At 34.7% G+C, this 26394-nt stretch overlaps 1 protein-coding gene across 1 annotated transcript in view; it reads left to right on the forward strand.

Annotated features, from left to right (window-relative positions):
• Eml4 (EMAP like 4) overlaps positions 1-26394 on the forward strand; it is a 137616-nt gene that overhangs the window by 37161 nt on the left and 74061 nt on the right. Inside the window, exon 2 of the mRNA XM_026411004.2 lies at positions 25112-25294. Coding sequence (XP_026266789.1) covers positions 25112-25294 — 183 coding nt within the window. The remainder of the gene's footprint in view (positions 1-25111; positions 25295-26394) is intronic.

The raw sequence follows: 26394 nt of genomic DNA on the forward strand, positions 1-26394 counted from the left end.
GGGACTGTGTTTTGAACATATGTCCAAGTATCAGATCCAACAACAAAATTTTTCTGGGAGGGGTACCAGGGATAGAACTCAGGGGCACTCAATCACTGAGCCACATCCCCAGCCCTATTTTGTATTTTATTTAAGAGACAGGGTCTCACTGAGTTGCTTAGTGCCTGGCTTTTGCTGAGGCCAGCTTTGAATTCAGCCTCCCAATCTGCTGGGATGACAGGTATGCGCTGATGCACCAGGCTTCAAAAATTTTAAATCCAACCTTCTCACTGGAAAAATTATCTCAATTTGATATTACTTTTGAACATGTAGATTTATTTGAGGAAAGATGTGGAGAATTTGATCTGAACTGTGATCATCTCACTTTTGGAAAATCCCTAGAATGTTAGATTGGTCCTGAATTAATTTATGGATCTAAATCAGATCTGGGTGGTCCTTGAAGATTGCATTATCCTTTACAAAGTGGACTGTGAAACATCCAGGTTGAGAATTATAATTTGAATTTATCGTGTATATGGATCTTCTTGAGTCTATCTGAAGGGAATATAATTATAGAGGAGAAGAAAATAAATTTGCTTCATTGTATTTACTTCAGTTTTTTGCTTTTCATACTTTGTTCCTATCCAAACAGCACAAAAAAATTTCATACTAGGAGTACGTGGGTACTCCTTTACATTGATATGTGTTTTACATTGACCATAAAAGAATTCAAATTTTGAGTTTCAGTGAGAAGTATAGTAGTAGCTTATCCTTTTATTTTTTCAAAGTCAGCAAAAACTTTTATTATACGTGTAATGAACATGGTTAACTGTTAGTATATTCACCCAGACTTAATTGAAATATATTTGACTGTTACATCATTTTCATACTTGCATCTTAGCCATAAAGAACTCATAATGAACATAGATAGGAACAGGTCAATTTAAGTTTTGTTTTAGAACTTTAATTGATGAATTATATCACAACATCAAATAAGAAAGAGCCTCTTTGATAAGGAAATAGATTAAGAAATCAAAAGGTTTGTGTATGTGTTTGAGGTTTTTGTATTTTGTTGTAGTGCAGGAACACTTAAAACCCCTTCTAGCCACAATTTCTAAATAGAAAGGATTTAAGAGTGGCAGTTTGGGTGAGGGTTGAGGATGTCTTGAAAAAATAGGTTTTGGAGTAGCTTTTGAATAATAAGCATTTCTTTTCATGTTTAGTCTATGTTATAGATCATTCAAAATAACAAGTTCTCCAAAGCGGTTTTATTCATATATAATGTAAACCTAAAACATAACTGATCCATATCAGATATACACTTAGCCATTGGGGGAAGAAGTTTGTTACTTTTTGGATCCATACGGAAAGCTGGTAGAAATAATGGGGAGGTAGTGGTTAAAGCTGCCCATTTGATTTTTATCACTGGCTTCCAGTTTAAAAAGTAAACATAAAAATTCAAATACTTTTTTTTCCCTGTACTACCAACAAATTATGATACCTCACTCTCAAGACCACGTTCATTGCATTGGAGGAGAGGAGGAGGGTAAACAGATAAAATTTGCAGTTTGAGTAACACACGCCCCTGTCTAGGTAAGTAATACATTTGCTCCTTTATGTTGCTGCTGCTGCCTTAATGAAGCCACCTCCTGACCTGCACAGTTCTAATGGCCTCTTGCCTATAGTTCTGATTCTAGTCTCATCTCTCATACCCAGTCTTTGCCTTATATTTTTATTCCACTTAGTCACCAGAGATGGCTTTTAAATTTACTTTTTTTTAGTGAAACTGAAGCTATTGCTATTAGCAAGACATTTAAGTCTCATTTGTTATTCCATGCTTTTCAAATTTCTGTTTCTATGTTTTATAAAATTTTTAACATTAGCATACTAGTGCAAGAATAAAAATTCGCATATTGAGCGTGTAGGCTGAACATTGTAAAAACATTTTTAATTGCCATATAAAAATAACATGTAACCACAATCCAGGTTCAGAACATACTGAACACACTGTGCCTTTGTTATTCTCCCAGTTAGTATCCCTTCCCCCACATCTCCAAAAATAATTGCTGTCTTCATTTGTGACAACATAGTATAGTTTTGCCTTAAAAAAAAAACAAAACAACAAAACTGCATAACTGGGATCACAAAATATAGTCTTTTATGTCTGAGTTCCTTGCTCAGCGTTATTTGTGAGATTCATCTATATTTTGTGCAATTGCAGTTAATTCAGTATCTTTGCTGAATGGTATCCAGTTACATGAATAGACCACAGTTTATTTTTCCACACTGATACTAGTGGGTATTTGGTTTGTTTTCAGTCTATTATAGATAATGCTGCTCTGGTTTCTTTATGTTTATATTGGTACATATCTGTACACATTTCTAGTGGGTATAATCATAGGACTAGAATTTCTTCATCATATCTATTTCCATTTTAATAGATATAATGAAAAATAGTTTTTCTTATTGATTGGAATATAGTCTCACTAGCAGGTTTGAGAGTCCCTGTTCTGCATCTTCATCAACACTAGAAATTATTAGTCTTATTAATTTTTAGCAATCTGTTAAGCATGTAGTGGTATCGTGTGGTTTTAGGTATATTTTCTTGAAAAGAAAGATATCCTCTTGTAAAGTTCTTATTAAAGTTTTGCGTATTTTTCTATTGTCTTTTGCTAATTAATTTTAGGGCTTTGTTGCTATTGGGAGGTGAGTACTGGGAATTGAACCTAGGACCTTGTGCATGCTAGGCAAGCACTCTACTACTGAACTGTTTTTAGCTCTTTTTATTTTTATTTTATTCTGAGTCAGGATATCACTAAATTGCTGATGCTGACCTTGAATTTTCGATCTTCCTGCTTCAGTCTTCCGATTACAGGGTGCACCACCATGATCTGCTCAATTTGGGATATTCTTTGCATATTAGGAAATGAGAGTTTGTCAGTTAAATATCCCAATTACTTTATCCTACTCTGGCTTGCCTTTTTGCTCTCTGGCTTTGCTTTTTTACTCTCCTATTGGTACCTTTTTATGAATAGACATTCTCAGTATTAAGATTGCCCCAGGGGCTGGGGCTCAGGCTCAGTGGTAGAGCACTTGCCTTGCACTTGTGAGGCCCTGGGTTCCATCCTCACCAAATAAAAATAAATAAACAAAATAAAGGTATTGTGTTCATCTACAACTAAAAGAAATATTATAAAAGAAAAAGAAAAACAAAAGATTGGCCCAGCTGTCAGTCTTAACTTTATCAGTAATTATTTTCTTTCTTTTTAAAAAAATATTTATTTTTTAGTTGTAGTTGGACACAACACCTTTATTTTATTTATTTATTTTTATGTGGTGCTGAGGATCACACCCAGAGCCTTGCACGTGCTAGGCAAGTGCTCTACTGCTGAGCCACAACCTCATCCTAGTTATTTTCATGTCTTGTTTAAGTAAGTTCTAAAAGTTTTATTGTTTTGTCATTCACATTTATAGCTACAGTCCACCAGCAATTGATTTTTGTACATGCAGTGAGAATCAAATTTAATTTTTCTCCCGTATGAAAATCCACTGTACCCAACATTATTTATTGACATGACTTTCTTTCCCCAAAGAAGTCTAAAGTACCACTTTTGTTTTGGTTTTGGTGTTAAGGCTAGAACTCCTTGTACATGCTAAACATGCTAAAGTGTCACTTTTGATGTATAGATGTCTGTTTATTTTTTAATTCTTTGTATTCCATTGTATATCCTTATCTAAATAACTGGTTTCATAATAAGTCTTGATATTTGGTAAAGCAAGTACTTGTATCTTTTTCCATTTCTTTAAGAAGATTTTAGTTACTTTTGACTATTTGCTTTTCTGTGTAAATTTCTGAATCATCTTACCAAATTTCATGCATGTGTGCATGCACATGTACATGTACACAAACACACTGATTTTTTGTCCCTCATATTATATTAAATCTCCAGATGAGTTTGGGTAAAAGGGGCATCTTTCATTAAGTTTTCAATTCATGAGCTTTGTGTATTTCTCTAATTATTTGTCTTTAATTTCTCCCAATAGTATTTTATAGTTTTACTCATAGAGGTTTTTAGCATCTTTATTATTTTTATTCTTAGGTGTATTATTTTGTAAGTAGTACATGGAAATATTAATTGATTTTTGTAATTGATCTGTAGCCATCAAATTTACTTTAAACCCACTTGTTAATTCTAATAAATTCTTTACATTTGGGGAATTTTTATATAAATATTTACATTGTCTGTGAATGACTACAGGTTTTTTTTTCCCCCTAATTCTTAAGTTTTTCTAAACTTCTCAGGTATTACTGAACTGAGTATGACTGCTAGTATAAAATAGAAGTGAGAGTAAACCTCTTTGTTTCTGTATCTCATAAAGCTTTCAACATGATATTTGTTGTAGTTTTTCATTAATGTTGGTATGTACCTGTTCCAGTTACTATGGTTGCATAACAAATTACTCTAAAACTTAGTGGTATAAAGAAGCCATATATGGTGATTATGGATCGTGGATTCTGTGAATTAGGGATTAAGATAGTGTACATCATGGAGGGTTTGACTGTGTTTGTGTTGTCAGAGGCCTTGGCTGAAAGATGACAGGCAATGGGAAGGAATCATCTGAAGAAGGCTCTTTTACTCCTCTGTCTACTTGTTGATGCTGGCTCCTGGTGGGGATTCTTAACTTCTTCTCCACCAGAGTCCTTCCATATAATCTATCTTGAGTTGGCTTCCTTACAGCATGGTGACTGGTTTCCCTTAAAACAAGCAGTCTCAGAGAGAGAGCCTAACAGAAGCTGTATCCTTTTTATAACCTAGTCTCAGAAGTCACATATATAAGCATTACTTTTTTTCATATTCTTGTCTGCAACAGTCACAAGCCCCCTGCCCAGATAGAAATGGAGGAAATATAGACCCAACTTTTTGGTAAAAGGAGTATGTGCCAGTTGCATTGTAAGAACAGCATACGAAATGGCACACATACATGTTTTATGTTTATGGATGTGTGTTTCTGGCTAGAGAAATACAGAAAATATGATCTGCTATAATGCCTACCTCAAAAGAATGTTCTTTCCTCTTATGCTATTTAAGGTTATTGTTATGAATAGATGTTAAATTATATTAGATGCTTGTCCTTTCTCTTGAAGTGAATATGATTTTATTTATTGTTAATATAATGATTTCATTGGTTGTAATAAATTAAACTTAATCAAGTTACTTGTTACCTTTTTTAGACATATTACTTCATTTGGTTGGCTAATGCTTTCTTCAAGATTTTTGCATTGTTGAAAGGTTCCTCAGAGTAAGAACCATCTTTTACATCACTTTGCTTTCCTACCATAGATCTATTATGATTTCAAAAATATGATTTACTGGGCTGGGATTGTAGCTCAGCGGCAGGGCATTTGCCTAGCATGTGTGAGCCACTGGGTTCAATCCTCAGTACAACATAAAAATAAACAAATAAAATCATCTTAATATGTAGAATCCATCTACAACTACAAAAAAATACAATTTACTGTGGAAACTTTACTAAAAGTTTTATAAAGATATAGAAGTCTATCCTTTTGTAGATCTCTGAGTAGTCTTATGTTTTTTCTCAGAAGCGGTGTTTATATTGTGTACAATGCTGCTATGAACATTGGTATATACAAGTATGTTTGAGTCTGTCCCTCCCTCCCTCCCTCCCTCCCTCCTTCCCTCCCTCCCTCCCTCCCTTCCTTCCTTCCTTCTTTCCTTCCTTCCTTCCTTTCTTTCGATTATATATCTAGAAGTAGATTTGCTGCATCATATGATAAGCCTGTGTTCAATTTTTTGAGGAACTGCCAGCTGTTTTATACAACAGCTACATACACAGTTTCACATCCACATCAACAATATGCGAGGGTTCCAATTTCTCCATTTCTTTTCCCATGTTTATTAGCAATTTGTATGTCTTCTTTGGAGGAAATGTCTATTCAAATCCCATGCCCATCTTTGAGAGTGGGATTGCTGTGTTGCAGCATAAGAGTACCTTCAAATTTAGTAATAAATCTTGCCTTCCTGGATACATGCCCAGTGACCTGCTTCCTTCAACTAAGCTTCCTGAAGTTTGCACCACAACCTACTAAGGTCATCAGTTTATTAACCCACCAATGGATTAATTCACTGATGAATTTAGAACCCTCACGATCCAGATCTAAACCTGAACACTATCTAATATAAATGGTAAATGAGCTCAGTTGTGCAATTATGTGTTAATTTTACCTTTATGATATAGACATGTATTGGATCTGTGTTCCACCACACAGTTATTCTAAGGCACATTTTTAAGTGGATTAGAAAGACAGTTTTTTTTTTTTGTTTTGTTTTTTCTTTTTTAATTTGGTCTTGCATTGGCTCTGCTCTAGAAAGGTAATTCTTGCCAATGTTTTGTTCAGGTCCACTTAAATTCTGAAGTAAAGATGCACATACTCACATAATTCTCAGTTATAACCCCTGACCTGCAGTGGGTCCAGTTCTATAAAAATACAATTTTTACAGTCATTACAGAAAGCAATCTAATAATCCCTGAGTTATATATCCAGAGAATATGAATTCAGTAAGTCAAAGAGAGATTGTTTAAGCATTATTCATAATAGCCAGAAATGGCATCAACCTAAGTGTGCATCAAAAGATGAATGGATAAAGAAAGTGTGATATCTGTAGATATATAGTTATATCTTTTTATCTACCTATGCATGTTTGTGGTAGAAGACTACTTGCCTTTAAAAAAAAATGCTGTCATTTGCAACAACATGTATAACTTGGAGAATGTTATTAAGTGAACAAAACCAGATGCATGAAGATGAATATTACAGGATCTCATTTAATATGTGGAATCTTAAGTTATGTTGTACAGACAGTAAAATGGTTACCAGGGGCTTGGAGGTGGGGCTCTGGAGGTGATGATTGGGGAATGCAGCTCAAAGGATTCAAGATTTCAGTTAGGAGGAATAATTTCAGGATATATGTTGTACACGATGGTTTCTATAGTTAATAGCAGTATATTGTATATGTGAGACTTGCTAACATAGCACAGAAATGTGTAGCCTGATTTAGCTATTCCACAATGTGTACATGTATGAAAGTGTCATGCTTTATAGCATATATAAAATTTTTGTCAAAACTTTTTATTGGGGCTGGGGATTTAGCTCAAGCGGTAGCGCGCTCACCTGGCATGTGTGCGGCCAGGTGCGATCCTCAGCACCACATACAGACAAAGATGTTGTGTCCGCCAAATACTAAAAAATAAACATTAAAAAAAATTCTCACTCTTTTTTTAAAAAAAACTTTTTATTAACTTTAAATGAAAGAATAAAGGAAAATTAAAAAGCTATTTGCTTCTTTTAAAACTACAGATTTTGGTTCTGTTATCAGTATTCCATGAACTTATGAAATTCAACAAAGCAACCCAGAGCAATTTAGACCCTGTCTGAAAATAAAAAGGACTGGAAATGTAACTCTGGTAAAGCACCCCAAGATTCAGTTCCCAGTTCCAGAAATGGGGTTGGGGAAAGCCAGGCACAATGGTATATGCCTATGATCCTAGCATCTCGGGAGGCTGAACAGAAGGATCACAGGTTTGGGGCCAGCAGCCTAGTAAAACCTCAGCAACTTAGTAAGACCCTGTCTCAAAATAAAAAATAAAAAGGACTGGGGATGGATCTCAGTGGTAAAACATCCCTAGCGGGGTTCAGTCCCCAGTACCAAAATACAAACAAACAAAACTGTCCTTTCCCATATTTATTTTTATTTAAAGAATTAGTATATTCTGCCTGCTTTCAAAATTAATTGGAGCTGGATGTGGTAGCACGTACCTGTAATTCCAGTTCCAGCAGCTCAGAAGACTGAAGCAGGAGGATCACAAGTTCAAAGCTAGCCTCTGTAATTTAGCAAAGCTATAAGCAAATTAGACCCTGTCTCAAAATTAAAAAGGGGTGGGGATGTGGCTTAGTGGTTAAGTACCCCTTGATTCAATCCCTGGTACTACTCCTCCATCTAACCCCCCCCCCCAAAAAAAAAGGGCCTGTTCAGGCCATTCTTCTTACTACTTCACCCTGCAAAGATCCCAAAGGGCCTGTTCAGGCCATTTTTCTTACTACTTCACCCCTGCAAAGACCCTAAACTTGCTCATCATCCAAGAACTCAGCAGTGTGTTGCCTGTTGTAATATGTATGCTCTTATTTTATTGATTGAGTTTGTGGTTGGTTGCTTCCTTTCTTCTGGGTCTCTTCCTCACTTTGTCCCCCCCCCCTTTTTTTAGTAGGCCAAAGATGTACTTAGATTTTTTATTTAAAATACAATGTTAATATCGTCAGTCATATCATTTGGGATATCGTTTTCATATTATTTGTAATTTAGAAGCTATATTTTGTCTGGCATTTTATGGGCTACATAATAAGCTTTCCAAATGGGATCACTTAAAAATTTTTTCTCATCAGTATTTCCTTTTAACAAAATAACTTGTTCCAAAATCCAGACTTATATATTTTCCTCTCCTGTTAAAATTTGTGTCCCCCTCCCTATATTGAGGATTAACCTAGAGCCACGGAGGTATATCCCCGGCCTTTTTATTTGTTTTGAGAGGTCTCAATACATTTCCCAAGATGACCTTGAATTTTTGATCCTTCTACCTCAGGCTCACCAGTAGCCAAGATTACAGGTGTGTACCACTCTGGCTTAAAATTGGTCCTTTTTTTTTTTTTTTTAAATAGATCCCACTATTTTCTGTACATGTTCTAAAGGGCAACTCTTCTCTTATACTTATTGCATTTATTTGTTTACATTTTCTCCACTGGTGTCTGCTTCTAGGGTTGGAAACTATTTAACCAAACCCTCACAATGCAATGACATATAATTATAAGTTTACCAAATGTTAAAAAGATTATCAAATAATATATCTTTGTGTTGTTTTGAGTCTGCCCTGCTAATTCACAGTTTAGTGCATTTTCAATTTTTTGGTTATAAAATGGAATTTAGTGAATAAATAATTAGTAAAGTAATGTAGCATGTCTTTCTGCTGATGTTTTAGAAACTAAGTTTTGGTAAATATTAGAATAATTAGGTTGCCTGACCCTGCAGAACTTATTTATCTTGAATTAAGGTGATTTTAGGGGAGGTGCTCAGAGGTAGAGTGCTCGCCTAGCATGCATGAGGCACTGGGTTCGATCCTCGGCACCACATAAAAACAAACTAATGTATCCACCTAAAACTAAAGATACATAGATAAATAAATATTTTAAAAAAAAGAATTAAGGTGATTTTAATGTGTTTAATTGGTTTTTATTTGGCGGTCTTAATGATAAATTTTTAGTAGTTACTAACATTTACACGGTTTTACTCTGCATTTTTACATGCTCTTTAGTGGTTTATCTAATTTAATTTTCAGTAACTTTATATGTTAGGTACTCTTAGCCTCATTAGGTCAAGAAACTGGACATCCAGAAATTAAGAAACTTGCCCAGGGCCAGGCATGGTGGTGCACATGTGTGATCTCAATGATTCTAGAGGTTGAGACTGGAGCATCACATGTTTGTGGCCAGCCTCAGCAACTTATTGAGCCCGGTCTCAAAATAAAAAATAAAAAGGACTGTGGGGTGTAGCTCAGTGGTAGCGTGTCTGTGGCTTCAGTCCCCAGTACTAGAAAGGAAGGCATCAAGTAAGGAGGTAGGAAATTTCGGAAAGGAATAGAAAGAGAAGGAAAGAAAGAAGACTTTCTTAGGGTTTTGCTGAAGCACGGTGCTTTTAATTACATATGCATATTTCATATGCAAAAGGAACACTTTTGTTAATGAGAATTTACATAATACAGTGTTTTTCTTAAAGCAAGACAGATACTTTGTTTTGTTCTGTCTTGTTTGTTTGTTTGTTTTTGTTGTTACCAAAGACCTCTCATTCACTGATAGGTAGGACTGAATGAAAATGAAAATTTAGAGAGAAATACAGGTAAAGAGTAATAAGTTTGTCAGAGAAGGTAGGAAGGGGAATGAAGTATATGCTTTTCTTTGTTGAGTAATATGAGCATTTTAGCTCATTTACTTATAAAAATAAGAAAAGGAAAAATAGTGAAACAAATTAGTGTGTAAAGTTCTAGGTTGAGGCCCAGTGGTACTAAAATACCCCCTCTTTTGATTGGGCTATATATCTAAAACTGACAGCAATAAACAAAAATATACTTCATTTTTATCATCCTGGAAGACCTGGAGAAAAGGGGGAAAGGATGGTCAGGAATCAGGCTGCCTACCTGCCTGCTTGCCTCAAAATGTAGGTACAAGTGAAGAAAGGGGAATATTGAGAGAAAGAAGAAACTGAAAAAGGAAGAAATACTCATGGTAGTGAGGAGGGAAGTAGGAGGGAGTTAGCTATTTTATTTCATATAATTATTGGCTAAAATTGCTTTATCAAGGACCCCCACCCCAGCTTTATTGAACTTCCAATGCAGGCAGTTCTGTTCTTGTAAAGCAGCTCCCAGTCCTGTGCATCGTCATCAAGGTAGTGTGGGTTTCTTTCTCATCTCTTATTTTAGCCTGCCTTTGCTGCTGATTCTAAAATACCACCACAAAATTCAGACTTCTGCTCCGTGTGGTACTTTATCAGGTGTATAGGAAAGTTAAAAAAAAAAAAAAAAAGATTAGAGAGATTTATAAACTAGTTAAGAATTTTAAATAAAATTATAAAATATAATTTTAAATATAAATATAACTTTATTAGAAGCAAATTAAACTGTCTTGCAATATTATGAGTCTGATGGTATAGACAGCTTCATACTTATCACTCAGCTTAAGCTCTTTAACCAGCTCTTAGCAGGTGACCTTGTCTCCTGCTTCACAGATAAAAATTTAGGTAGAAAACAAATACATTCATCCTTCAGTAAATGTGGAGGATTGATTATGGGAACCCCCAAGGATATCAAAATCTTCATATGCGCAAGTCCTTTTTGTAAAATGGTGTAGTATTTGCATATGATCTATTCACTTTCTCCTATATACTTTAAATCATCTCTAAATTAGTTAGGATATTTAATACAGTGTAAATGCAGTGTAATAGGTGTTTTACTTTATCATTTAGGGAATAATTACTACAAAAAATTTGAATATGTTTAGTATAGATACAAATGTTTTGCCCTTGAGTATTTTCAGTCTGCTTTGAATCCAAAGACATAGAACCCACAGATATGGAAGACTGACTGCATCTGTGCCTGCTTTCATCATCTTTCCTTCGTTCTTAGATAAAAGTGTTTTTTTCCCCCCAAGACTCATTGTTGGTCTTCTATTTTAGCCCTTCACGTTTTTTTCTTGCACTAAACCTCTGTTGTATACCCTTTCATGTTAGTACAATCACTGTATCTTGGTTCCATCCCTAAACCTTGTAAATATACAACTTTTCCAAAAACCTCACCACCATCAACCCTGCTTACTTAGCACATTTCTTACCCTAATTCCATTTCCTTCCCTCCTTTCTATCTTCAGTCAAATTCCTTAAATTCTGCTTTTACCTTCCAGCCATAATTCAGTGCATTCCTATCACTTCACTGAAACTTCTCTGGTAGAAGTTTCCTAATAGTGGCCAAATCAAATAGACCATTTTCACTTCTTGTCTTTTGGTATCTTTGTAATCTCTGTCATTTTTTCCCTCCTTTCCGAATTTGTGAATACCTTTCTGCCAAGTTTTCTATTTTTCTGTACTAGTTAACCTTGACCTTATTCTCATCTCACTTAATGTCATCATTTCTCATGATTCCATTTATTGGTTGTATGCTAATTATAATTTCCAAATGTAATCTCTAATTTAGGCCTCTATCTTTTTATTTTAGTTTAGTTGTAGTAGGATATGATATCTTTATTTTAATGTGGTGCTGAGGATCGAAACCAGTGCCTCAAGCATGCTAGGCAAGTGCTCTACCAATGAGCCACAACCCCAGCCCTCATGCCTCTGTCTAGAGCCCAGGACCTAGTTACACTTTTGTTACAGCGACCTCAAACCCAGTAGGCTGTACTCCCTCATTCCCCACCCTGTTTCTTTTCCTTTGTTCCTAGTCTAAGTTAATGTTACCTGTTTTACTTAGTTATTCAAATAGAAACATGTGTCTCCTACTCTACTTTTTATTTTCTCAATCAATGACCATTTTTCCATCAGTTCCATTTTGAGTAGTATTGGGGCTTAAAATGATACCCCCAAGTATGATACTTTGGCATGCTAAATACTTGAAACTAAAAGAAATTGTGGTGGGGAGAGTCTCATAAGCAGCTGCAGAACCAAGATCTCTCTCAACTTCTCCTACTCTCCTCTCACCCCTCATTCTCCCTTGGAGTGAGTCACAGAAACCAGCATTCTATACCCCTAGGTGAATCATGGAAACAAGAATCGTTTTTCCCCAAAGCAAGCCATAATGCCTAAAAATTTTACTATAACCTTCCCTGTCTGTGTAAGAGCTGGCTGGCCATTAAGAAATTCTTTGACATACCTTGTCTGAGAATAGATTATAAGACTCTCATTCCAGAGGGATCCTGCTATATACCCAGAAGGAAAGAATGCCACACAAAGGCCAAGAAGAATCTGGACAGGCTTTGCTGAGTTTCCCTCCTTTAGTCTATTACAGTAGCTCATACCCTTTTTGTCCAGTCACAGTATCTACATGGCTGTCTATTCTTAATTGAATTTCAGCATAAATGGACAGTTTTTCCTGAGTCTTTGGGTCTTCAATTGAGGGGCTGGAGTGTGGCTCAGTGTTAGAGCACTTGCCTAGCACGTGTGAGGCACTGGGCTCGATCCACAGCACCACAAAATGAATGAATGAATGAATGAATGAATGAATGAATGAATGTATTGTTTCCGTCTACAACTACAAGAAAAGTAATTGAATAAATTTGTAATACTTTTCTCTCATTAACCCTTTATGATTGGAGCGTCAGCTATAACACTTTTGGTGGGGAGAAAAGGGACCCTTTTCTCCACCCTTAGAGTAGCACATCTTAAGTCTGTCCTGTCATTTTAAATTTCTGTTGAGTAAATTTCTGGTTTTGATTCTACTCAGCATCTTTGAACTTCTATATTGAAAATACTCAAATATTTGAATGACTAAGTAGGTCTTTTGGACAAGATACTTGAGTTTTTTTTTTTTTTCCTTTTGGTACCAGGGATTGATCCCAGGGGCACTAACCGCTGAACCACATCCACAGCCCTTTTTACTTATTTTTTAGTATTTATTTATTTTTTAGTTTTAGGTGGACACAATATCTTTACATTTATGTGGTGCTGAGGATAAAACCCAGTGCCTCATGCATATTAGGCAAGCACTCTGCCACTAAACCACAATCCTAGCCCCTTATTTTTAATTTTGAGGCGTGGTCTTGCTAAATTGCTTAGGACCTCACCAAGGTTCTGAGACTGGCTTTGAATCTGCTGTCTTTCTTCTTCAGTCTCCTAAACCACTGGGATTATGAGCATGTGCCACTGCACCCTACGAGATATTTGATTTTAATAGTAGAGAGGATGATTCTCAAGCATAGAAACTAAGCTGATCCTAGGAAACACACACTTTCTGGTCTGAAACCAGATTTTGATTTGAGAAGAAAGAAATGCCCAAATTGTAATCTACAAATTAGTAGTATTCTATACACATGGGAGGTGGTAGAGAAAAAACACAATGTATCATGATTTGTAAGAAAAGTCTTTTTGTTATGTACCGAGTAGAAAGAACTATTACAAAACTTGTTAACTGCTCTTATAACCTTAGGGTGCTGTAAGTAATCATATAATTGGGCCAGTTTAGTTTATAGAAGAGTAGCGGACACCTGAATTACAAAACTGTAGTTTTAAATATGATGATTGAAGTGTTAACATGCATTCTTCTCAGGTTCTCACCAGTCAATAGCAAGAGTTTAAATTCTTCCTAGTCTGTAATATTTCAAGCATAGCCCACTTAACTTCTGTTAATCTTTTAAGTAACTCCTATACTTTGATGAATCTATGTCAGGTATTACTTAAAAGAAGAGTACTTTCTTAGTCTCACTTGTGAAAACACTCTTTTGATGACTTCCATTTTTCCATAAAACTTCTTGTAAATATTAATCTGAACTGTTTTGCTCCATTTCTCTTTCATCTGTTTATCTATTACTTTTTGGATTGAACACTGGGATTCTCTATCACTGAGCTACACCTCTGGGCAACGCCCCCTTCCTTTTTTTTTAAATTTTGAGACAGGGTCTTGCAAAACCCTAGGCTGACCTCAAAGTTGTGATATTCCTTGCCCCAGAGTTGTGGGGATTACAGGTGTGCACCACAGCTACCATTATGATCACAGCTCTTTATATTCAATTTGATTAAGTTGCATCCATTATACAGTTTTGAGGAGGGTGCCAGTATATGTTTATAGCATTCAGTTGTTTCTGTTTACTTTTGGTTAGCTTAGATTTGTTTTTCTTAAGTATAAATATAAACCTTAAAAACAACAAATTGAAGTGAAAAATCTGTGATAGCTTTGTTTTGACACATTTCTATAAATTTGTTCTTTAACTTTCAAAGTGGTTACAAAAGAATAAATTCATGTTGCATTCATTTATTGTCATCTAGCTTTACATGGTTTTGTAAAACAGACTGAAAATATTTATAATTTGAATTCCCCCATACATTGACATTGTTTGTAATCTTGGGTCAATGGTTTAAAACCAGAATATCTAACCATTTATGAATTGTTTATTATTATAGGCTTCTTGATACTACTGCAGTTGTCGTGTTTTAAAATAATTTGGAAAAGTAGTTTTAAGAAATATGACTTTCATTATTAATTATATTCTTTAGTGAAATGATTATAATAAATCAATCATGGTCTTAATATTTAGGTTTTAAAGATGAATGTTATCATTTTTTAGTTTCTTTAAAGATCATGAGATTTTATTTTAATTTAAATAAAAGCAAAAGCTTTAAAAGTCAGAGCACAATGGCACACAGCTGTAATCCCAGCAGCTTTAAGCTTAGGTGTGAGGATTGCAAATTCAAAGCCAGCCTCAGTAATTTAGCAAGGCCCTAAGCAACTTAGTGAGAACCTGTCTCAAAATAAAAAACAAAAATGGCTGTGGCTGTGGCTGTCGCTCAGTGGTTAAGCACACCTGGGTTCAATCCCTGATACCTAAATAAATAAAATAAGTGCAAAAGAAAAAAAGGAACTATGACTTTCTAGTTCCACACACATTGTATTTCTTACTTAAAAAAGCATACTCACTTTGGGGACTTTAAACTCTATTATTTATAGAAATTGTTTTGTGTTGCAGTTTCAGAAGAAAAAAATTGAGTTTTGTATTTGAAGCAATGGTACTTTACTGTTAACCAGTTAAAAAGATCAGAAAAGTGTAGTACCCCAAGGACAATGAAGTTATTGTGGTGAATATTCTTGTAGTTCATTAATTTATGTGTTTCTGCCACCTGGGATTTATCCATTCCCAAAGCAACCCAAGTTTTTTGTTTGTGTGTCCTACCTTCTGCCTGGGTACTCTGTTTGCTCCCTCTCTATCATTTTTTTTTTTTTTTTTTTTTTTTAAGAAATAGAAAACTTTTCTTTTGAGACCAAAGGGACAGGAGAAGCACTGTTTTAAGAAGTTTTATTTGTGCCAACAAAGAAGTTCTTTGTGGTAGGCCATCTGGACTTAGAGGATTTCCTCAGAATGTAAAGTATGTTGTGATATTTAGAGAGCTGGGATTTCCTTTGAAACTATCTGGGAAGGCAGCAGGAGGAAACATAGAACTGGTTTATATTGCTTATAACATAGGTGGCCAAAATGGAAGGCAGTTTGCCTTGTCTTGCTTCAGTGTGTGGTTCCTGCACATTTACGAACTTCTGCACTGGTAATGTTTCTCTTCTTTCCTGAGAATTCAGATCTCCTCACAAACTTTACCACTCATGACAAAACAAGTCTGATGAAGCTGTGCGCCACCATGGTACATGCCTATAATTCCAGTGACTGGGGAGGCTAAGGCAGGAGGATCACAAGGTGAAAGGCCAGTCTCAGTACCTTAGCAAAGCCTTAAGCAACTTAGCAAGACCCTGCCTCAAAATAAAAAACAGAAATGGCTGGGGACTTAGTTCAGTGGTAAATTGCCCCTGGGTCAGTTCTCCCCCCCCCCCAAAAAAAAAAAAATCTAATGGCTGGTAATTAAATCTAGAGCACTTTCTTCCCTCTGCCCCTTTAAGCGCCAGTAATGGCATAAATATTTGCCTGTACTCTTTTATAGAGTACTTAAAACAATACTCACTTTATAAACAATTACATACCTATTAAGAGGGCAGAGTGAACTTCGCTCAACTTACTCTCTCCTCCAGAAAGATGGTTGTTATATACTATTCTTAAAAGGAAAAATTACTCTGGTAACTTTTAATGGAAAGTCATATAGAAGCACTTCTCTTAAAAAATAGTAAATCAGAACGGGCAATTTGTGCTTCTATGAAGTTTAACCCAAAGAACTTTATCAAAAACAGAATTACAGAATAACTCTTTTTAAGTTCTGTGATAAAATGAGGCTTTGAAAAAAGACCATTTTAATTATGAATGAATTCTGGTGACAAAATGAAGTAAATTCTTTTTTTTTTTTTAAGACCTAGTTGTCATGGCTCAAAATAATAGTAGCAATATGATTTTTTGTTTGTTTTCTGTTATTTAACATTTTTTTCTAGTTTATGCTAGATGAATTTTTAGTAAGAATACCTTACAAAGAAAAATAGTCTACAACAGTATTTGTGTTTTTGTTGAAGCCAGAAATTAGTCTTATTTTCATATAATCATATTACTAGCTGGAGATAATTCATACTGTTGTTTAATAAAGAAAAATGCTTCAACAGTTGAAATACCTTATTTAGTAAAAGCTCTTTTGAGAGAAATTTTTACTTTGAAAGTAGTTTATCAAGATGAATAGAAGTCATTAATTCCTGTATAAATTTATTTCCATATGTTCTATTGTGTAAAAATACATTTTCTTACAGTTTGTTTCCATAAATAAATGTTAGCAGTTGTAGTATACACAGTGCATTGACTTTTTAATATAGTTCTTTGATATTTCTATCTTTGCAGCAGTATTTGAAGATGATTGATTTCAGCCAAGAACAAAGCAATAACAAGTTTAAGTTGCTAAATGCCTTCTTGAATTCACTAATGTGACAAATCAGTTGTAGGCTTTTTTTTTTCTTTTTTCTTTTGGGAGAAACAGTCTTTAAATTTTTGTGCCTTTCATTAGCCCGAGAATATTCTTTTTTATTATCCTGAAAATAATATTTTTACAGAAATGTTCTCATTGACTATGCATAAAAATCTCTAAGTTGACCAAACATGCATTAAAAACTTAGGTATATTAAATAGATTTATATTGTGGCTTAATTTTTGCTTTGTTGCTTTTTTACTTGAAAAAAAATTGTTTATAAAGACTTTTTTGATAGAAAATTCTCAAGAGGCTTGCTCCCAATCTTTCAATGTATTTGTGCATGTGTGTTTGTCTAGTTCTGCTCAGATAACACTGGAGTATAAATGTTGTCCTGCAACTTTTTTCTCCATAGTATGTTGTCATTCCTGCTAAACTTACTTATTTATAATTATAAATATATGCCATCCTTTTTTTTCTTACAAGAATTTAACCTTTATTTTATTTATTTATTGTTTATTTGTTTTTATGTGGTGCTGAAGATCGAACCCAGGGCCTCACCTCTCCTAGGCAAGCACTCCACCACTGAGCTACAACCCCAGCCCATTTTTAAGAGCTAGTATTTTTAAAAATATTAGTATTCCATTGTGTAGCCATTTACTTGATCGGTTGCCTATTTATGGGAAGGCCAGTACCAGTTCTGAAGGCCAGTACCAGTTTTAAAATTATGAAGAGTGCATTTTATTGTTACTGGTTTCTCATGTTTTTTCATTTATACAACTTCTCTAATATTCTAATCTAATCGCCTGTTACCATTCTATCCAATAACAACTGCCCAGTGTCTCAACTAGTACTTTAAGGAGAACAGATCAGACCATTTAAACAATTTTTAATATTTGTTCTTAGAATGATGTTTTATCTCATGTATCTTTTTGAAATGAAGGACTATTGTTTGTTTTTCTTCATAGTAACAACTAACCTTAGGTTCATATTACTAGACAAAAGTATCCTAAAGACTATTTGGTTTAGTTGTTTCTGTGTCACAAAATCCTAGGATTCCTTGGAAGTACAACTTGATTTTTGTCTGTTTCGGAATATAATTTGCAAAAATGATTCTGTTGTTCTTAAAAACCAGTGTTAATCACTCATGCCATCTAGTTACCACATTCCCCATCCATCTCTGCATAAGAGAAACATCACACAACTTCTTTTACTCTCCTCAAAAGTATAATGTGATCTTTGTTTGAATTATAGATATACCATTATTTGTGGACACCTTTCTATCTTTTCACTTGCCCTACACTATCAGAAATAACTATTGTTGCTGGGCAAGACCCTCTCTGAAAATTAAAAATTTAAAAAGAAAAGTAGTATGGTGCTTTAACCAATTTTATATGGTTGTAATGTTCCTTTCCAAAATTATTAATTAGGTGCTTTGAGCTTCGTTTCGTTTATCTATTGGCCATTTATGTTTCTTTTTCAATGAAGTGTTTATTCAAGGCTTTTACTAATTTTTTTGTAGGCTTGTTTGTCTTAATTGATTTGTAGGAATTATTTATCTGTGATTCTAACCCTTATCAAATATATGTGGTACAACTATCTTTTCCCTGTTCATGGATTTCTTTCTTCCCTCCCTCCTTCTTTCTTTCATGTCTTTTAGTGTGCATGCATTCTGACTTATAAAGTATTCAAATCAGTCTTTTAATGGCAGATCTGTTGTATCTTGATTAGGGACTTCTTTACTTGTAGGTATGAACATAACTTTTGTAAAAATTTTTAAAAAATTTAAATTTGTATGTTTGTCTTTAGTTCTTTAATCTACTGCACTTGGATTTTATATTTGTGGTAGAAATAGGGGTTTCAATGTATACTAAATTGAAATGAATTTGTAAATTTTAATTTAACAATTTGGGAAGTTGAGCCATTATTTATCACATATGAATCTTTTTCTCTTCTCCATCTGGGTCTCAGGTGACACAAATGTTAGGCCTGAGGTTGTGTCTTTTTTTTACCCTCTGTGTTGAAATTGAATAATTTCTGTCAGCCTATCTTTAAGGTCACTGTTCTTTTCTGTTTTTTTTTTTTCTTCTCTCATTGTTATTGAGCCCCTCTGTAGTTTTTAAAAATTTGCTATTTTTCAGTTCTAAAATTTCCATTTGACCATTTGGTCACTTTTGTATTAATTCAGCGGTGGTTTTGTTTTTCCTGGCTTTTAACGAATGGTTTTTAGTTGATATTCATGAAGAGAATAAGTACTTAGAACTGTGCTACAAACAAAAAGAAATATTCTCCACTTATGTATTCATGCTCATAGTTCACACATAGAGCTGTGTCATACTAACCTTGGGCCCTCTGCTGGAAAAGTAGAATCAAGTTTCAAATAATGCCCTTTTGTTGTTGTTGTTATTGGTACTGGAGATTGAATCCAGGGATGCTTTACCACATAGCTACATCCCCAGCCTTTTAAATTTTTTTTTTTTTTTTTTTTTTTTTTGGACACAAGGTCTCACTAAGTTGTTTAGGGACTTGCCAAATTGCTGGGGCTGGCCTTGAACTTGAGATCCTCTTTTCTCAGCCTCTTGAGTTGCTAAGATTACAAGCATATGTCAGTGTGCCCTGCAAATAATTTCTTTTTAATTATATTCTGTAGCAGTATAGATGTAGGAAGGACAGTACTGTATCATAACTCTATGAATGTAAAATCTCTTGTACCTGCTTTATGATATGTCGTAGTGATAGTGCTTTTTCAGAGCTGTTTTTAAATTATAAGAGGCTGGCTAATTTTAAACAGTGGTGCCTGTTATCACAACAGAACTTTGCAGGTTTTTTTTTTTTTTTTTTTTTTTTTTTTGGTGTGTGGGGGGGTGTCTTTTCTTTCTTTTTGTAATAGGAATTGCGCCCAGGGGCACTTTACCACTGAGCTACATTGACATCAGTCCTTTTTATTTTGAGACCAGATGTTGCTATTGTGGTCTTTCTTTCCCTGACACACACATTTTATTTATATATGTATGTATGTATGTATGTGTGTGTGTGTATGAATTTATATATGTATTTATTTATATATATACACATATATGTATGGCAAGCCAGCTACAGGCTGTGTGTGTGTGAATTATGAGCATGAGTACATGAGTGGACTGGACTGACATTGCCTCTCTGTTTGGGCTGGTGGTGTTATGTGTCCTTTTTGCTCGCTCTGCCTATGATCCCCTGTGATAGGTGTGGCCTTCCAAGATGTCAGTCAATCTGCTGACCATAAGACATCATGGAGTTAGACTCAACCCCCTGAAACCTGACCCCCTTCATTGGGGTGGAACTTTCTCCAGTGTCTTCCCCTCAATAAAAAGGGGCTTCAGAACATCCTCCTCCTCTCTTTTTTTCTGCCTCCCTTGTGGGAGCTGGAGCAGAGGAGCCAATGCTGAAGAACCCCAAGAAAAAGGTATTTTCTCTGTCTTTGTGTGCCAACCCAAATTTCACCTGGAGTGACCCTGAATGACTTAGTTGTGTGTCATGGCATATATGTATTTGAATTTGAAGTTTTAGTTGTGGTTTCAACTTTGGAAAAAGTATCTCAGTTTATCATCTTGAGTTGGCATTATACAGAAATTAATAGCAATATTGGTTTAAAAATGTTAAACTTAATTTGTATAGGAGTTACACTGTATCAAATATGTAAGGTCTTATTGTTTGATTACAGAAACTAATAAAGTAATAAAAAATAAAACTTCCACTTGAGTTTTTTTTAATAATTTTTATTTCTTTTCTGTTACTTTTATTCCATTTATTTCAAGAATGTTCCCCCTTCCTTTGTGTAACGTGGTTATGATAATTGTTTTAAAGACTCTGATAATGCCAATATCTGTCATTTCATGTTTTGGTTTTTTTTCCTTGAGTGTTTTTTTTTTTTTTAAGATGTTCCTGGTTTTTTGAATGTCAGTTAATTTTGGATTATTTTTGGACATTTTGAATATTATACTGTGAGACTTTGGGTCCTATTAAAATCTGCTGACAAATGTTAATGATTTTTGTTTCATTAGTCACTCAGCTCTGTTCAGACTGAAGTTCCTGACCTGTGTTCTATGCACTCTAGATCCAATGTCATTTTGTTTTTAAAAACTTTTCCAGGTCTGTTCTTGTCAGCTTTTCATGTGCACTGTGCATATACCGGTCTGGGACCTGGCCACTGGTCCATAATTCTCAAAAATCTTTACTGTGTTGATACCAGTTGTTTCTGTATTTGTGTAGCTGGGAGGATGAGCCTAGGATCTCTTTCTATAATTCCTTCCTCTCTGTAATCTCCTCCATCCAGTCAAGCTCTCATGGACTCCCTTTCCTTGTGATCTTCCTATAAAATTGGGATTTTTCCCCTTCCTTGTGTTGCTGTCAACTCAAGGTAAAGCAGTGAGAGAGAGAGAGAGAGAGAGAGAGAGAGAGAGCGCGAGCGAGCGAGCACACATGGGAGTCCCTCATGCTTCCATGGCATGCCACTGCTGCCATGTGTTGCAGTTTCACAGCTGGGACTTGTGTGGTTGGGAAAGTTAAAGGTGATCAGAGAAAAAAAGGGTTTTATCTGGAGCTTTTTTTGTACAGAATTCTCAAAGTTTATAAGCTATATGTATAAGCAAGGGAACTCATTGCCTCATGGATCATTCTTCAAAATTTGATTTCCCTTTTAAATGTCTATTAATATTTGTTCTTCAAGATCTCAAGTAATTGTTTAATGCATTCTTTTCAGAGTATTTTGTTGCAGTTAGGGAAAGAAGTGGAATGAGGATTCTCAATCTTAACCATAACCAGAAACCCTATCCTGTATGTTTGAATGCCTCATTTAACTAAAGATAATGGAATAGCAGTATCAATCTGAAATCTATCCAAGAGCCAAAAAGTAAATGATAAATTATTTTATCAGTGAAAATAAAGAGATGAAATAACCATACTTGGTCAGGAGACCAGAGTCCTTGTTATACTATGGCAAAATGAGCCCCAAATAAGTTGAGTGTCTTTGTGTATTCAAAATATGTAATATGCAGTCTGAAATGAAAAAGAGCTGAATTTTAGATCTGACAGACTTGGGTTAGATCCCAGCTCTCCATCTTACTAGCTGCACAATCTTGATTAATTCTCAAGATTTCAGTAAGCTCATTTGTAAGAGAAGGACATTTCTACTTAATTAATGTGTGTGTGTTCGCGCATACACACACATGCTCACATATACATGCATGTATACATTCACATAAAATTAAGTGTATATATACATGTGCATGTATACATGCATATGTAATTTTTAAATAGAAAGGTTCTCCTTTCAGACTTTTTTTCTCTTCATATAAAGGTTAGTTACCAAATATTCCATAATATAGGAAATTAAATTGGAAGGGAGCATTGTTATAGATGGACAAGTTAATTCTAACTGCAAAGCGATAAGGAGAAAAGGTATAAAGAAAGACTAGAAACTATTCAGTTTTTCACTTATTTAATTAGACATGTAATAGCCTCGAGGGCATCATTTTATCACAGTACTTGCAGCATAGTAATTAATAGTCTAAATGGAGACTGAATCATCAAGAAATGGTTATAATTATATGCCTCTATTAGGAAAAAAGCAAGTATAGAATTCCATTTTAGAAAGAGTTACTTAAAATTCGAAAGGTGTTACTTAAAATTAAGAGTTACTTAAAATTCAAAATTCTGATACAATATTGTATTGTCACCTTCTAGATACTTAGAATAAAATTTAGCAAGTCTCCATTTGTCTTAATATCTCATAACTATTCTTACAGTAATATTAGATTGAACCATTTGAAACTGATAGTAGTCAGTTGATACTAAAATAATATTAGTAATATTAGATTGAACAATTTGAAATTGATAGTAGTGAATTGATACTAAAACTTAGTATTATAACCTTAAAACTTAGTATTATAACCTTAAAAAGGCCTCATTTATGGGGTGGTAGAAGTGGGTATGAGGCATCATAAGTTGGCAGCCCAAATAGGACCTTAAAAATTGTGCTGCTATAGCACAATTCACAATGGCTAAACTGTGGAACCAACCTGGATGCCTTTCAGTAGATGAATGAATAAAAAAAAGTGGCATATATACACAATAGAATGTTACTCAGCAAAGCAATAAAAAAAAGAGAATAAAACCATGGCATTTGCAAGTAAATGGATGGAGCTGAAGAAGATAATGCTAAGTGAAGTTAGCCAATCCCAAAAAACCAAATGCCATATGTTTTCTCTGATAATAAGGAGACTGAATCATAGTGGGGTAGGGAGAGGGAGCATGGGAGAAATAAATGAACTCTAGATAGGACAGAGTGGTTGGAGGGGAAGAGAGGGGGCAGGGGGTTAGAAATGATGGTGGAATGTGATGAACTCCAAAGTACATGAATGAAGACACAAATTGGTGTGAATATACTTTATATACAACCAGAAAAAAAAAAAAAAAGGTTGCCTCATGCCAGGCGCAGTGCTGTAACTTAGGAGGCTGAGGCAAGAGGTTCAAAAGTTCAAAGCCAGCCTCAGCACTTAGCAACTTAGCGAGACCCTGTCTCTAAATAAAATATTAAAAAGGGCTGGGATGTGGCTCGGTAGTTAAGCACCTGGATTCAATCCTTTGTACACCCCCATTCTCCCCAAATGTTGCTTCACAAAAGAGGAAGTCTGCTTTTTTTCCTATTAGACAGAAAATAGAAAAGCATTTTGGGAAGAAATAATAGTGATCATGGTCTAACAGTATGGATCAACTAGAATTGAGCTTAACTACCATGGAAATGAAAGATATCACATATAAAAATTCTAAGGTGAGAGACTGAATTGTTCTTACCAGTCCTTTTCTTAAGCATACTATAGATTTTGTCTGCCTTGTATAGTGAATGTAGTCAAAGCTCTCAAATTATACCTTTTGTACTATGTAAATGTCTTCATTAGAGCAATCCCATTTAAAGATGAAGACATTGAGGCTCAGAGAGCCAAAGTCACTGTAATACAGAATCAGAACTTGGCATCTGAATTAAATTTAAAACCCATCTTTCCTTCAGTATCAGATTGTCATGGAAATGTGTCTGGGAAGCCTGTTGATATATATGATCTTCAACATGAATATTGTTTACTGCTTCATAATGTTATGATAATAGAATTGGAGGTCACCCCCCCCCCCGCGCTTCTAAACTCAAATTTTGACATATTTAGAGAACATTTTGGTGAGAAAACCAACTAAGGGGATAGTGTAAAAATAGGGGAAAATTGGGGTGAGGGTTATAGCTCAGTGGTAGGGTACCTGCCTTATATGCATGAGGCCCTGCTTTGATCCCCAGTACCACACCTTGGGGAAGATTTTCATCATTTTAATTATTTGACAAATTTAAAAACTTTTATTATTATTATTTTAAATTAGTTAAGATACTATGAAAATCTTTATAAATGTTAATCTATTTAGTAATTCTGTGTAAACATGTTGGAGTTGTCCTTGTTTTAATTTTTATTGTCTTTTTAAAAAGATTTACCTTGAGCTGGGCCCAGTGGCATGCACCTGATCCCAGCAACCCAGGAAGCTGAGACAGGAGATTGCAAGTTCAAGGCCAGCTATAGCAATTTAGGCAGACTCTCAGTAACTTGGCAAGTTCTTGCTTCAAAATAAAAAGGACTAGGAATGTAGCTCACCATTAAAAGTGTCCCTGGATTCAATTCCTGCTATCAAACAAACAAAAAAAGGCCAAACTTACCTTGGTATAGTTTTTCTTAGAAGAAAGAAGAGATTCTTTTTTTTTTTTTTTTTTTTTTAGAGAGAGAGAGAGAGAGAATTTTTAATAATTATTTTTTAGTTCTCGGCGGATACAACATCTTTGTTTGTATGTGGTGCTGAGGATCGAACCCGGGCCGCACGCATGCCAGGCAAGTGCGCTACCGGTTGAGCCACATCCCCAGCCCGAGATTCTTTTTCAAGCAGAATATCTTTTAAATGTTCAATATTTTATTTTTTAGATGATAGTATTTCTGCTGCAAGTACTTCGGATGTTCAAGATCGCCTCTCAGCTCTTGAATTACGAGTTCAACAACAAGAAGATGAAATCACTGTGCTAAAGGCAGCTCTCGCTGATGTTTTGAGGCGTCTTGCAATCTCTGAAGATAATGTGGCCTCAGTGAAAAAATCAGTCCCGAGTAAAGGTAAGTAAGGGGGTTGTGAAGTAGGGAGAGTCTTACTTTATGTAACATTTTATTTGAAAATTTAATTGGGAATATAAAACTCTTTTCTCTGTTGCATTACCTGATTATGGTTTGTTTCTTTTTCCCAAGAAATTCTGCAACTTAAGTCTATTATTTTATTTACTTTTTTTTTCGGGGTGGGGGTGGGGGTGGGGGGGCGATACCAGGGATTGAACCCAGGGGCACTTGACCACTGAGCCACATACCAAGCCCTTTTTATTTTTTATTTTGAAGCAGGGCCTTGCTAAGATGCTTCTTAATTTGGAAATGTTTGTATAATAGTACTGATGGCACTTATATGCTTTTATGGCATACTGTTTCTGTGAAGTTAGTATCTTCCAACTAGATAACAATTTATTGAGGGCAAGAACTGAATCTTCTTTTTATGTCTCCATTCTAAAACATAACAAGTAGATGTTCATATGTTCATATATATTAAAAAAATCATCCTGTTATTACAGAAACATAATTTTAAATCATTATAGTTTAAATAGCTTTATTCTAATATCTCTTGGTCATCTGTCCAATGATAAATTAATAATAATAATTAATAATCCTGAAAAATTAATTTAAGCTATGATACTTATTACCAACCCTAATACAATGGAATTTTTAACTTCTAGATACGGTGAGTTCAAGGTTGAAAGAACAGTTCCTAGGATCCTGTTGCTCTGAGGTTGACCACATGTAACTTTTTTCTTTTTTTAAGCATCAAAAAAGAATTTTGAATTCTTTCAGATTAATCAAGCATTTAAATATAATTCACATCTTTTACTGATTTCCAGGTAGACCAAATGGGGAGTGGCATGATTGCCCTTATTTTAACAATGGGAAAGGAAGAATTTGAATTGGCTTACCTACTGCAATAAGCCAGTATAAATTATAAACCTAGAGAAAAGTCTCATTTTAAATTCCAGCTAGATAAAAGATGATACAGTTAACTAGATATGAGGAGGAAGAAAGATTATGAATTCAGTTTTTGAATAGAGTTTGAGGTATATGAATATGGTGTATGAATATGTACATATTGATAACTAAATTCCAGTTCTGGTGTACATGTT

This window comes from Urocitellus parryii, chromosome 12 (genome assembly GCF_045843805.1).
Source record: "Urocitellus parryii isolate mUroPar1 chromosome 12, mUroPar1.hap1, whole genome shotgun sequence".
NCBI classification, from domain to species: domain Eukaryota; kingdom Metazoa; phylum Chordata; class Mammalia; order Rodentia; family Sciuridae; genus Urocitellus; species Urocitellus parryii.